The sequence below is a fragment of the Mauremys mutica genome, chromosome 22 (assembly GCF_020497125.1).
Source record: "Mauremys mutica isolate MM-2020 ecotype Southern chromosome 22, ASM2049712v1, whole genome shotgun sequence".
In the NCBI taxonomy this organism is placed as follows: Eukaryota; Metazoa; Chordata; order Testudines; family Geoemydidae; genus Mauremys; species Mauremys mutica.
Genome location: NC_059093.1, coordinates 8,345,749 through 8,360,394, shown reverse-complemented (window position 1 = coordinate 8,360,394; position 14,646 = coordinate 8,345,749). Strand labels below are relative to the sequence as shown.

Below are 14,646 nucleotides of genomic sequence, written 5' to 3'. Positions count from 1 at the left end.
AGCCAAACCGGCACAAGTTTGCTAGCTCATCCTCTGAAGAACTGAACAATAATGTGAATTAAATTATTGTACTTGGTTTTTTTCTACTACATGTTCTGCTCAGTGGCAGTGAGCACTCTGGATCCATGCCATCAGTTTGACAGAACATTAACAGGACCCTGAAAAACTCAGGAAGCTGAATTCTCTTCCCCTAAGCCTCCTGGGTTAAACAGGAACCTTTTGTGCTTTCAGTCGTAGCATGACTGAGCTGGATAGGGTTCGAAAGACCGTCCAGTTGGTGTCACCTCCATGGTGGAATTCAAACCCTACCAACCCATCTAGGGCTGTTCCTCTGGAGTAATCTGTATGAGTGAAGCCCCCATAGACTGAAACCAGCAGCTTCATCATTTCTGAGCTCCAAAGACCCCTTGAAGGATATTCTGAATTTAATGTGGGTGAGGAGTTGTTCTGAAAGACATCACAGGCCTAGGCTAACTGAAAAACGGTGGCTGATTGAATACCACGATTCTCCCACCTCTTCCCCAACCGGACCAAAGAAGTCCTGTGAACAAATACAAAGCTATATTTGCTCCACTAGCGCGAATGTGAGTTTCTTCCAAGGAAAGAAGATACCAATTGGTTCATCAGACTCATTTGCCTTCCCTACAGGATCATCTTGTCAACGTTTTCAGAACCAAATATTTGTGAACTTCCCAATTAAAAAAGAAAAACAGGTCACGCATCTAAGTTGTGGTCCTTAGATATCAAGTGGCTTGTCTGTCTTGGGGTATGATTCTTTCATAACAGTTGTGAAATTTAGTCAAGATTCAGTGGCTGGAAATTGAAGCTAGAAGTATTCAACGTGGCGCAATGTTGTTTTCTTTTAAACAGTGAGGGTAATTAATCACTGGCGCTGCCTTGCCAAGGGATCAGTGGATTCTCCCTTACTTAAAGTCTTTAAATCCAGATTGGAAGTCTTCCAAAAGAAGATACACTCTCATTCGACAAGCTATTGGATTCAATGCAGGAATCAGTAGGTGAATGTTATGCAGGAGGTCAGACTAGATGATCATAATGGTTCCTTCCGATCTTAAAATCTACAAAGTAGATAATTTAGTGGTTAGAGAAGAAAGTGGGGAGCCAGGACTCCTGGGTTCTACGCTAAGCCCTGCTGATGACTTGGTCACATATCAAAACTAGACATCACTGCACTGACAGCAGCAGTTGTTTGACAGTGCAGAACAACTCTATGTAGATTGAAGTCAGGAAATGAAGAACATTTCAATGAATTTGCAGTAAGGATTAATTAGGACATGGGGCAATGCCTGTATTGGAATTTGGCTCCCTACTTTTCTGAAACAGTGCAAGTGGCTAGGATGTCAGTTCTAGGAGTCATTTAATTCTTTGCCTCTCCAAACCACAGTGCCCCTAACAGCACAAAAGTTCAGGCTGCTCCCTAATAAATTGTCAATCTCCTTCCTGCAGCTCCTTAGAGGTTCCTCTAAGGACTCCGTCCATGTACTGGGCTGGCCTGACGGCGCTTGGGTTGTAAGAACTGAAAGTGGTATGACTGCAGGCTTACTTATATGTCACTTATTGGTTGATGCAACAACATTGCTCCTCCCAGGTTTTTGTTTGTTTCCTTTTGGAGAAGATACATTAAAAAAAAAACTAGTTTGAATTGTCGGTACTCCATTGAGTCAATTCTTAACCTCACAATCATTTGTTAAGCTGGGCACAAGCAAACATTTCACATTTTAACATAATCAAATGTAAATGTATGCATCTAGGAACAAAGAATGCAAGCCATACTTATATGGTGGGAAACAGTGATTGTGAAAAAGATTTGGGGATCCTGGTGAATAACCAGCTGAACAGGAGCTCCCAGTGTGACACTGTGGCCAATGGTCTAATGTGATCCTTGGATGTATAAACAGGAGACTATCGAATAGGAGAAGAGAGGTTCTATTACCTCTGTTTTTGGCACTGGTGTGACCACTGCTGGAACACTGTCTCCAGTTCTGGAGTCCACCGTTCAAGAAGAATGTTGATAAATTGGAGAAGATTCAGACAAGAGCCACGAGAATAATTAAAGGATTGGACCACACGCCTTATCGTGATAGACTCAATCTATTTAGCTTAACGAAGAGACGGGTGAGGGGTGACTTGATCACAGTTGATAAGTACCTCCACGGGGAACAAAAATATGATAATAAAGGACTCTTCAGTCTAGCAGAAAAGATATAATAAGACCCAATGGCTGGAACTTAAAGCTGGAGAAATTCAGGCTAGAAATTAGATGCACATTTTTAACTGTAAGGGTAATTAATTACCATTGGAACAAGTAACCAAGGGTAATGGTAGATTTTCTATCACTGGCCATTTAAAGTCAAGGTTGGATATTTTTCTAAAAAAAAATTGCTCTAGTTCAAACAGGAAATTAATTCAGAAAAGTCCAAATGATCTGTGTTATACAGGAGGTCAGACTAGATGATCACAGTGGTCCAATCTCGCCTCAGGATCCATGTCTGTGAGTTCAGGCAAGTCGTGTTACCTCTCTGTTCATCTGTAAAACAGGGATGATGCTAACTCTAACAAGGAGATTATAGGATTTGTTTAACTCATGTTTGTAAAGAGCTCTGAGTTCCTTGGGTGAAAAAACCCCTTGTGCATTGCAAAGTCAGTCAGGACATAGAATCATACAATCTCAGGGTTGGAAGGGAACTCAGGAGGTCATCTAGTCCAACCCCCTGCTCAAAGCAGGACCAATCTCCAGACAGAATCCCAGCCTCCCTGAAATTTACATCCTAAAAACGAAAAATTAGATAGCTCCTAAAAAGTTCAATCCTAAAATTGGCAAAAAACAAGAAAACAAACAAAACAAACACATCCACACCTTAGAAAACCAGGATAAAATAATACCAAGTGAACTGGAGAAATTTAATCACACCATCATCCTTCTCTTTGTTTTAAAAAAACGGTGTCAGTCTAGCACTGGTAAAACATGGCAAATGAATACCACTGAAAGCCTCGGTCCACAATACAACACAAGAAAATCAAGCTTCCCTCCTTCTATTTGCCTCTGTGTTTATTTGAATGGACCACCTTTAAGCCAGCAACTCAATGGCTGGCCATTCTGCTGCAAAATACCAGGATGTAATGGAGGTTTTTGTTTTTTTTTCCATGGGGAAGTGACTGAGATCAATCAAATTCATTTCATGTGAGACACCAAACATCCAGTAGGTGGGCACAAATGACCTAGACTGTGTTTGTGCAGACAACCTGGAGATGAAAGGCTCAATCTTCAACTACTAAGTCCTCCGGTCCCCAGGATGCATAGTAAGGCTTCTAAGTTCTTATAGGAAGCGTAAATGCCATGCAAGCATCTCCTCTTGGTTTTGTTCACTCAGTTCAGTCTAGCGTACCCACTAGTGGATGTTTTTCTCCAGCAACTTCACATGGATCTGGCACTTGCTTCTCTGTGCTTAGAAATTTGCAGACACTTATACCTCTTGAATAGCCCTTTTTGAATAAGAATATTAGCAATTTGCAAACTGTGCATTCTGTTTTAGAAACATTCATCAGTCCCTGGTGACAGCTGGGAGCGTTCAACTATTCTGCAGAGTATCAGGCGTCTGCCAGCATCTAGGAAGAAGACTTGGGCTCCCTCTCCTATTCGTGCGCCTTTGAATAAGTCAAAAGTCCTAGGGGGGATTTTTGTCATGCATGCAGGAGAAAGTTTGGCGAGCCCTCTCCCTTTGTCTCTCAGGTAGCCAAGAACAAAGAGACTGGGAGAATAGGTTAAGTAGTCATAGCAACTGAGTTGCAACGATTGTCAGAGGAAGAACAGGCAGCTTATCACTCTCAGGGTGAAACATACTACGGAATTAGAGAAAAAACACTGCAACAAAGTGGAGCTGCCTGAGGCCGAGGATTAGACCATGTAAGGAGAGCGCCTCTTGTAACCCAAACAGTCTTCCTATCTCAGGGTCCTTTACAGATGAAGACAAACTGCAGCAGGTAGCTCATGTCTGGACTCCTCAGCCTACTACATACACCGGTCTTTGTGTGCTCAGAGACCAGCCCTCTTGAGGATGCAGAAGTGTCCACATAATGCCACATTCATCCCTGGTGTAACTGGACTGATGAAAATGGACCCAGAGAACCACAGATGGTAGCACAGTCACTGGCATAGAAGACTCGGAACTTCAACTGATGGATTCTGTTTAGACACTAGACTCTCCAGGCCAGATTCTCAGCTGGTATGAATTGCTATAGGTCTGTTGACAGTCCAAGATCTGGACCAATCTTCGCCTGTGTTACCAGTGCTATGCCCCCAGCTTTGGAACAGTCTCTGGGAGGAAACCCTTCAATGTGCCAGGTCCCCAAGGAGTCCCACTCTTCCTTCAGGATAAGCCTCACTGCCTCCAGAGACTGAACTTCTGGGGCTTCAGCCCTCCTGCTTCATGCCATCAGACTGCTCAGCCTGTCCTGCTTAGAGACTTCCACACTCTCCGGGGACTAATGCACCTCCCCTAATACTCGCAGTGACATTCAAACAGTGGTTCTCAAAACAATAGGGTTTAATAATCAAGTGGAACTCAGCAGTGGATGTCTGTAGGTTAGCACAGAGACATAAAATTCAAGCACTGTCCATTCTGGTCAGCCCAACCAGAGCAATTCACCAGCAAACTCCATTTTCAAGCTGTCTCTCCCTCTGACTTTCTTCCTTAGTCAGTTTCCAGATGAGAGAGCTCCCAGCTTCTTCCAGAAGCCAACTCTCATACCCCTACCTCATACCTGTCAGTCCTTTGCTCTCAAGCTGGGATCTCTGCTCCACTTCCTTGCTAAGTTTGGCCACTCCAGGCTTCTAGGTTAGCCGGACAGCATGGCAGGAAAGCAAGGACCACAGGCTTAGCGGAGGGATTTCTTAACCACACTCACCTAACTCTTCAAGCACTCAAGAGTTAAAGATCTTGGAAAGAAAGCTGAAGTCCTGAGAGGCTCCCTCACCTGAGCTGATCTCACCTCTTCGCGTGAGTTCAAGGTTTGCAAGGGGTTCAGGCAAGGCGGAGTCCCTCCCTCACAGAGCAGCACCCAGTTCTTAGCCAGACCTCTGTCTCTCCTCTGTGTGCTTCACTGGGATGCTCCAGCCCCCTCCCCCAGTCATGCTGGCCCCATCTGCGGGCCCCAGTGTAGAAAGAACATCGTTCCACAGGAGTAAACCAGGGTGGAGAGTCATTCAAACTTGACGGCCCCAGATTCCCACCTTGATGGCTTCCCTGTGATAGTCCTTCAACTAGGTGTCAATCCCTTCTCCCAGGTAAGGCACCTATCTGGAATGCAATTCAATAGGTTACCCTCAGGCAAGTTGAGATATGCATTCAATGCACACTGCACAATAGAATTTGATACAGACCTATCTCACTCTGTGACACAGGTGTTTATGTGCTTTCCTGAAACAGGCCCTAATGAAAGCTAGGAAACGAGCATGGGTGTGCATGTTCAGACAACTGCAAGAGACATTTTAAATGAATGTCTGAGCAAGTAACGGTTTCTGTAAATAAAAAACCTAACAGAGTTCAGATTAGATACATATGGCTAGTTAATAAAGATGGTGGCTTTCATGGCTAAGGATCTCCAAGCACTTTGTATATTCATACATAAACTCTGCCTCTATAGAAAACACTTCACGCACCAGTAAGTGCATCCACCTCAGGTGAAGACTGCTGCAACACATAGCAACCCTGCACAACAATTTGGGACAGGAAGTAAAGAAGAATCTTGAATCCAAATGAAACTACACAAGGGGGTTACAAATACAATTACCCCAGCCGGAATCTGCCAGGAGTCTAACATCTGAGCTCTTGTGAAAAGCATTGTGGGATCTTTACTGACCACAAATGGCTACGCCTTGTTTCTCTTCTGAAAGACGACACTTCCAGCAATGCAATGACCCCAGTGGAATACTAGGGTGCTAACTCCGAGTGAGACCACCACTTACTGAAATTGTCAACACTATTTCCTGCAGCATCCTACATATTCCCACATCTTATTACTGACCTGCCCCAGCCCTGCTTAGCTTGTGAAATCTGATGGGTTCACAGCACAATATGGCATGGCTACTACTATGGAAGCATCAGCTAAGCACGTAGAAATAGTATTTCCGTGTGTACATTAAAGCCAGAAATCCCCCAGTTGGTCATGGTAGTGGCTGAACTGCCTCTAGGTGTTTGGATTAGCAGAAGGAAGGTTCTTAGAAGATGCATTAGATCACAGGAGACAGATTGATAAGTAGAAAAACGGTCCCTTCCCGGGCCTCAAGAGAAGGTGGTTTAGATAAAGATGTGATTAAAAAGCCCATTTTGGATCTCTGTAGAGAGATCTGAAAAGTCAAACACACTGAGAAAAGCAGGCTTTGCCTGTAATGATAAAACTGCCCCATCCATAACCCTTTTACTGCAGGTTTACTTCAAACCATAGTAATTTACAGATGCTTTCCTTACAAGAATGAGTTGATACATTTGCCTTCCTTTAGATATAAAGCAGCAGTGGCAAACCATGCATGAATTTGATTAAGACCTGTTAATTTTCTATCCGTTCTAGGAATGGCATATTTGTAGCCACATGCATTAAAAAAAAAAAGTTTTAAAATAAAATGAAAAGAAACCCACAAAAGCCTTTCTTCTCTCAAACTGTTAATCATCTGTGATACAAAATGTCATTTTTCGGATGCAATAGCAACATTCCTAGAATCAGTCAGCTACATATATTAGCTGTGATGTTTTGGAGCAATTAAAAAAGCGTGAAATCGGAGAACAATATTAAAGAGGTGTACAAAAATTTTGCTGTGATAGGTTAAAACCTCTAAGCTACTTTTATTAATATTAAATGCAATGACAGCATTAGCATCATGTTAAAGCTGAGAAGTCAGGTATTTAAAAAGCCAGGCAATCCTTAACTCTAAAGGGCCTGGTTTTCCTCTAACATTCATGCAAATCATGAATAACTTTATTGACATTAATCACAGAGGTGTGCAGGAACTGGATTTTCTGTTTTGCAGGAAATTCCACAATTTTAAAAATGTTTTTTGTTAATTCTGAAACAGAACAAAAAAAATTGAAATTTCCTGAGAAACAAAATTCTGAACAACAATCATTTTGGATTAAATGAAATGAAACTGAAACATATTGTTCTGATTTCACTTTTTTCTTTTATATTTCACTATATGTTTCAGAATTTAAAAAAAATGAAAAGACAAAATAGGAATTCAAAGCATTTTTCTCTGAAAAGGTTGATATGGAACATTGTCACCTCATCAGGATGCTCCATTCTGGCTTTTTGTTACAAAACAGAATGTCGTCAAAATCGACATGTTTACGCAAAACATTTCACTTTTGGCGAACTGACATTTTCTAACAGAAAAATGTTCCAGTCAGAAAACTTCCAACCAGCTCTTGTTAAATGTACACTGGTATAAGGGAGAGGGGAATCGGCTGCAAACTTTTTACCATGTTAAATTTGGCCACCTTGCAAACCCTGCCCGTTACCTGGCAGAGGTTAAATAACACAAATAGTGATGCACAGAGGAGGAACAGAAAATGCTACCATGTAATTCAAAGACGTGACACAATGAGTGCACAGAACAGTCAAGGGAAACAATGCACCGTTCTCATTTCCTCTCCTACCAAGGACTGCTGGAAGGACATGGGCCGTATTCTGAGTGGGACACACTTCCCAAGGAGTGCAAATGGGAAATGGACCCTGGTAACACCCAGACAGCCAGGGCTGTTTGCTCAGCGCTCCTCTTCTCTCTGGCCACTATGAAGCAGGTTAGGAAGCCCTCCCATGACTGATGCTCTACTTACTAGCTCTGCCTTGGGATGGGGGAAATAAAACAGAATGATCATGGCACTAATCAGACATGCGGACCAGAAAGGATTACATGCGGGATCCTAAAGTGATCAACAGGCAGAGGCATAGGATTACTGCTTTAAACTGTCTTTGCGATGCTGTCTGTGAGGCCAGGTCTATGCTTAAAAATTAGACTGATCTAGTTACATTGCCCAGGTCTGTGAAAAATGTCACACTCTGGGTACTGTACTTAGGTTGACCTAACCCCCCAGTGTGGATGTGACTAGGTCAACAGAAGAATTCTTCCATGCACCTTGAGGGGGTGGATTAACTTCATCAATGGAAAAAGCCCTTCTGTGGATGTAGGAAGCATCTATGACACTACAAAGCAACAAAGAGTCCTGTGGCACCTTAAAGACTAACAGACATATTGGAGCATAAGAGTTCGTGGGTGAATGCCCACTTCGTCAGACGCATGTGGGTATTCACTCATGAAAGCTCATGCTCCAATACATCTGTTAGTCTTTAAGGTGCCACAGGACTCTTTGTTGCTTTTTACAGATTCAGACTAACACGGTTACCCCTCTGATACTATGACACTACAGCACTGCTGCTGCAGCGCCTTAGCTGTGCCATTGTAGTGGCTGTAATGTAAACATGCCCTGAAGTTTTTAGCCTACCTGTCTCAGGGGGATGGGCTTAGACTTACCGATAGAAATGCAAGTATTTCCTGACCTGTATGGTATTTACCCAATGTAGCTCGAAAACTTGTCTCTCTCACCAACAGAAGTTGGTCTAATAAAAAATATTTCCTCACCCATCTTGTGTCTCTATATAATTTCACATATTTTCTATGGGCTTTTAAAACCAACTGTTAGAGGAGAATTACAGTCTTGCTATACTATGCTAGAAAAGTGAAGACTGGGGGAAGGCGTGGGAGGGAAGGTTGTTTTATAATGAGGATGGTGATCAATTCTTCTCCGTGTCCACTGAGAGTTGGACATAAAGTAATTGGCTTAGTTTGCGGCAAGGGAGATTTAGGTTAGATATTAGGAAAATCTGTCTATCTCTAAGGATAATTAAGCACTGGAACAGGTTACCTAGGGAGGTTGTGGCATCCCCATCACTGGAGGCTTTTAAGAACACTTAGACAAACACCTGTCAGGGGCAGTTTAGGTATACTTAATTCTGCCTCATTGTTGAGGTCTGCACTAGAGGACTTTTTGATGTCTCTTCCAGCCATGCATTTCAATGATTCTATAGGTTAAGCTTTAAAAAAAAATTCTTTTGGGAGGTAACCATACTCTATTGAATTCCAGAGGATGTAGGTTTGGGGGATTTTGGCAGGGCTGGGAGGAGATGGGAAGACCACAACTAACCAAAGGACTTAGGTGACATCTGACTTATTAACACTCTTCAGTGTTAAAAAAAAAAAAATAAAGCCAGCTTTTAAGTCATGGATGTGGATGTGAAAAGCTGGTATCTAAAGCCACAAACCCTAAGGGCACATCTAGACTACAGATTAATCTATATTAGGGAAGCTGACAGCAATGGAGGGTGTAAATTTCCTCTAGGAAAACAGCTCAAGAGTTTTAACACACAATGCACCATAGTCTAAAAAAATTACTTAGCACCTAGTATAAACAAATACATTGGTGTCTTAAGATACTGGATCAGCTACCATGTTTGTCTTTGCTGACACCAAGCACTAAGTGGAGTTTAAGAATGTGTCAGTTGAGAAATGTTAGCTAACACGTTGTAAAACCCTATTTCTTTTCCAAGCCTAAACATGCCTTAAGTAGATTATGTCTACACTTAAAATGCTACAGCGGCACATTTTCAGTGTAGATGCTCATTACAGCAACCCATCGCTGTAGTTAATCCACCCCCCCGGGAGGCTGTAGCTAGGTCCATCCACCTAGAACTGCAGTGGGGAGCTAGGTGGGGTTAACTACGTCCTTCAGAGGTGTGGATTTTTCATCCTCCTGAGCAACGTAGCTGGGTCGATCTAATTTTCTAGTGTAGACCTGCCCTGTTAGACAGCTCTGCAGTGGAAATTTTGTACTCGTGTGAACGTCTACACTACAGCCTATGTTAGCATCATGTACGTCGCTCAGGGGTGTGAATAAACCGCCACTCTGAGCGACGTAAGTCACACCGACATAAGCGCTCTTGTGTGCAGCGCTATGTCCCGGCACAGCTTCTTCTGTTCGCTGAGGTGGTTTTATTATGCCGACGGGAGAGGTCTCGCCCATCGGCATAGAGCGTCTTTACTCTATGTATGTGCCGTATGTGTAGACATACCCTCATATATGTAGCAATGTGGCAGGCCATTAAACTTAAGTAGCATGATGATGAGGTGTTTGAGAAAAGGGTAATACCCCTTTAAATAGCTTGTGAGCACCACTAGAGGGCACACAAACGTTTAAAAAGAAAGACTACCCTGTTCCCATACCTTACTTCACTTGGGGAGCTGTGACAAACCTGAGCCTTTAAAATACTATCAAAGCTAGAGAGCCATTCAGTATCTGAATACGGGGTTTTGATCTTTCCAGTGCTCATGACAGAGTAGCGCTTACTACAGTGACCGGCTCCACTGGATTATAATGAGACTTCGCCAATGTGGGCATCATACTCAGTAGGAAACTTCTGCAGATCCCGCCCACTGGACACCTGTGATGCCGTTGTAGAGAGAGGCACTTGGAGATGCACAGGCAAAGAACGGAACGGTGACATTGCAATGTACTTACTGGTTTCAGCTGTCTCATATTCGCTGTCTCTCAGCAGCTCAAAAATGTCCACCTCCACTTTAGCTTTCCCCGCTCGCTCCGGTGCACGGTTAATACGATTCTTCGCTAGAGTAATGGACAGCCTCTCCCCTCTGCTGCACTCCATCGGGTCATCCAAGATGGCGGCTAGGAAACAAGGCGAAAGGTCAGCAACGGAAATCGTACAGAGCAGAACCTAACCGTTCTACTGTGGCGGGCAGCATGGCAGAAAGCAAAGAGCCTGGCAAATTTTACTGGCCAGTTTGCAAAGCTGGTTTTCAATGCTTGTATGAGAACATGAACCAGCTATATAATTGTATCAGTAAATAAGGCCCCGATCTTGCAGCTGGATCCGGGCAAACTGAAACTTGCGCCCAAGCACAGTCCCGCTAAAGTCTTGTATCATCATCAGGCACTGGGTAGGCATATGGTGAGCTACATGCATTTCTGCTAAAGCTCTGTTTGTTTTACCGTCACCTCACCCACCCTCACCCTCTCCGTCTGTTTCGTCCGGTCTCACACGTACATTGTGAGCTCTCCAAAGCCGAGCTTTGTTACTTTTCTGTGCAGCGCCTAGCACAGTAGGATCCTCATCCTTGATGGAGTGTCCTAAGTGCCACCCTAGTACAAAGCATAGAGTAGCTTGTTGTATACTTGGATCCATGGACAGATCCAAGATTTGTATTAATGACCAGAACAATTATGATTTACTGCAATTTATGACTCTCTCTCACACACACACAATGGTCTTTGTTCATTCATTTAACAAAGTCTCTCTGCTGCGCTAACACCAGCAAATCAGCTCTCATAGTCTGGATATTTACGGAAGCAAGTGGGCCCAGGTGGGAGTGATGGGAGAAATATTTTTCAACAGAAGGCACTTGATTCTTGATCTTATCTCCTGGGCCCAAATTTGCTGTCCATCAAGGCGCAGTGTAAAACCATCTGCCTATTCAAATCCGTCCTACGCGAGGGGAGATATCATCGTGCACTTTTTGTTTGTTTGTTTCTAGGGTAAAAATAGATTGCAGTTTAGTGGCATTAATCTAAATACTTCACAGTGTGTTAGTAAAATTTCTGCAGTATGGTTTGCTGAGTCTTGTTAATAACAGAGCTCATCGCAGGGCTTAGCTATTAAATCTTAGCTGGGGAGAGAGCTTTGTTTTTCGGCGTGTGAATAAGAAAGGGCCCGATGCTTATCTCCCTCACACTGGTTTTACAACAGCATCACATCCACCTAAACAGAGTTCTGTGGGTGTAAATGTCTCTCTCTCTCTCTCACACACACACACACACACACACACACACAAAATACTAGCTACAGCAATTGGGGGCCTGCCTCGTTAAAGCTTTGAAATGCATCACTTTGCTGCAGAAGCTTTTTTTTGGAGAAAGAACTGACAGATGAAAAAAAGCAAATTGGCTGTAACCTGAAGCACAGTGCTGCTCTAACAGTGGAGAGGAAAAACAAGAGAATATACACGCAGAAGGCATGTTGGCTAGCGCCAGTGGTTTTCAGCCTGTGGTGTGCAGATCCCTGGGGGTCCATGTCTAGGACTTCTAAAGGGGTCTGCACCTCCGTTCAAGAATTTTTTGGGGTCCGCAGATAGAAAAAAAGGTTGAAAACCACTGGGCTGGGCAAAAAGAGAAACTCCCAGCTGGGACCAAAAAATCACAAAGTCATCCCAAGGAGTTGCCATTTGAGCCAGGTGATGGCATCTCTGTCTGTCCCAGTCATTGGAACTGTAATACTGGATCGGACCTATGGTCCATGTAGCCCACTATCCTGTCTGCAGTGGTCTGCCCCAACTGCTTCAAGGGAAGGTGCAAAAATCATGTGGTGGGCAGTTATGGAATAACCTGCCCCTAGGGCATCAGGAGGAAACTTTCCCTATTAGCCAAATGTTTCAGGCTGAGATGCCGGAGGGGCTGAGAACTAGACATGATTCTGGGATAAGCACATAAGGATCAAATTATGATTGCCTTGGGCGTAGAGAGACCCATGCAGGAGGTAACTGCTTGCACTAAGCATTTTTTATACAGGGTTTCGCATACACAGCTACTGAGCTCCTCTCCATGCAATTCAATCTATGGAAGGCACAATGCCGGCACACCTGTGTTCCTCAGCTGCACCCCACCCCGCCCAGTCCTCACAGCCACAACCTGGACCTACACCACTGTAACCCCGGTTCATTCCAAAGGCTTGGGAACCCAAAGAAAGGTTTAGACCAACCTGGCCTATGCTGAGAGTTTATAAGGAAACCCCAACTGGGCCCCTGGAATTTGGGGTTTCATTTCACCCAGTTGCAGCTTCAGGCCACACAAGCCACCTTCTTCCCCTCCATTCAGGGATAATTCGCATGAGCGTTCTCCCCACAGAGATGCATGCAGAACTGCACTGGAGTGAAAGGAGAGGCACGCCCATGGACGGAGAGCAGTTATTCAGGCGCGTCCCCAGCTCAGTGCAAGAGCCCCAGAATGCCAGCCAATGCTGCACCGGGCAAGCCGATGAGAAATAAACGAATAAATAAATCAATCAATCAAGTTCACAGCTATCTGGTCGCGGCTAATGAGAAACGCTCCAATCTGGCACATTTCACCCACAGCGAAAGCTTGTTGTGATTTTGAAACAAGCAAAGAGGCTGCGTCATCGGGGCTATTAAGGATGTGTTTCTGGAGCGTTTGGGCAGCTGACAAGCAGAATCATCTCTGCACTACAAGGTTTTCTCCCCCCCACCACCTTCCCCTCCCGTCTGGCGTTTACTATAAAACATGTCGTCTCAAATGTCATCTTGGTAGCTGGGCTTCTATATGACACGGGCTAGTGGAAGACAAGTCAGACTTTGCAATGGCAGCTGTAAAGCCGTCAGTCATTTGGGGCCAGCACTTAGCTTGAGGTACCAAGGAGCAGAGTATAAAAGAGACGTGACACTGAGATTTCCAGTCAGTTCCATTTGTTTATTTTTTTAGGTCACCCAAGAAATTTGCCTGGCCGTGTTATAATTTGTACCAGGAATGCATGAGAAAGAGAGAGAACATTACAGAGACTGGTTAGAAATTAAATCAGTTCATTGAGTAGATGCAGGCATTGGGGTCTGCACTTGGTATTGTCCAGGCTATAGGTACTTGGATACGATGGGAATCTGCATCAGTGAGACAGACAGATGGGTGTGTATGGGGACAGATGAAAGACAGATGTGTGGGGGCAGGGGTATAGACAGATCCACTAAGGGACCTCCTCTTCCCGTTTTGCTCCAGTTTTCAGGGTGTTAAATCCAGCCAGCTTCTGATAAGGAAACACTTGGCAGCTATTCTTGTAAGATGGGTCTCCCTGCACAGATGTCTTGGCGGGCATTCCCAGGCCTCCAGGCAACACCAGCTCTTCTGCTCTGCTTACATACAAGCACCATCGTTATCTGCAAAGCATGTCCAATCTTGATCTCGCGATGCGACCGGAGGAGGTTGCACTTTCTTCTAAGCCCAGGAACTCTGACTGCAGGATTTTTGAAAGTTAATAATGGCTATTTTAAATGATAAAAGTGTGTGTGTGTGTGTGTGTGTGTGTGTGTGTGTGTGTGTGTGAGTGTGAGTGAGTGAAAGCAATCCAAAAAGCCAACTGTCAACTTACTTTTTCTTGGATTCCTTTCACTCCCCTTCTTCCATCGCTACAGCGTAGAGAAGGCCCAAAACAACCACTGTACCTCCAGCTCCAAAGACTTCAGAAGTTGGGATCTGAACTTTGTGGCTCGCTCCATAAACTCTCGATCTGAATGCACCTGAACTTTACAGCTTGCACTGAGAACACGTGTGGGATAGGAAAGAAAACGGCCCACCGGCACACAGCAAATTGCAGAAAGTCAAAGGCAGCCTTAAACACTGGGAACATAAGCACCTTCCTAGGACCCCAGTCTACACAGACTGACAACATCTCTTATCTCCCTCTGAGATAGGAATAGAGAGTGGGTACCAGGTACCTCCTAGATTCCATAATCCCACTAGATCTGGGGTAGATGGGAATAAATATCACAGCTCATTATCTCCCCAG

At 44.1% G+C, this 14,646-nt stretch overlaps 1 protein-coding gene across 3 annotated transcripts in view; it reads right to left on the bottom strand.

The window, feature by feature from the left end:
- GRIK4 (glutamate ionotropic receptor kainate type subunit 4) overlaps positions 1-14,646 on the bottom strand; it is a 305,039-nt gene that overhangs the window by 106,803 nt on the left and 183,590 nt on the right. For all 3 annotated transcript variants that reach the window (XM_044997260.1, XM_044997261.1, XR_006574932.1), the window contains exon 3: positions 10,584-10,748. In XM_044997260.1, coding sequence (XP_044853195.1) covers positions 10,584-10,748 — 165 coding nt within the window. The remainder of the gene's footprint in view (positions 1-10,583; positions 10,749-14,646) is intronic.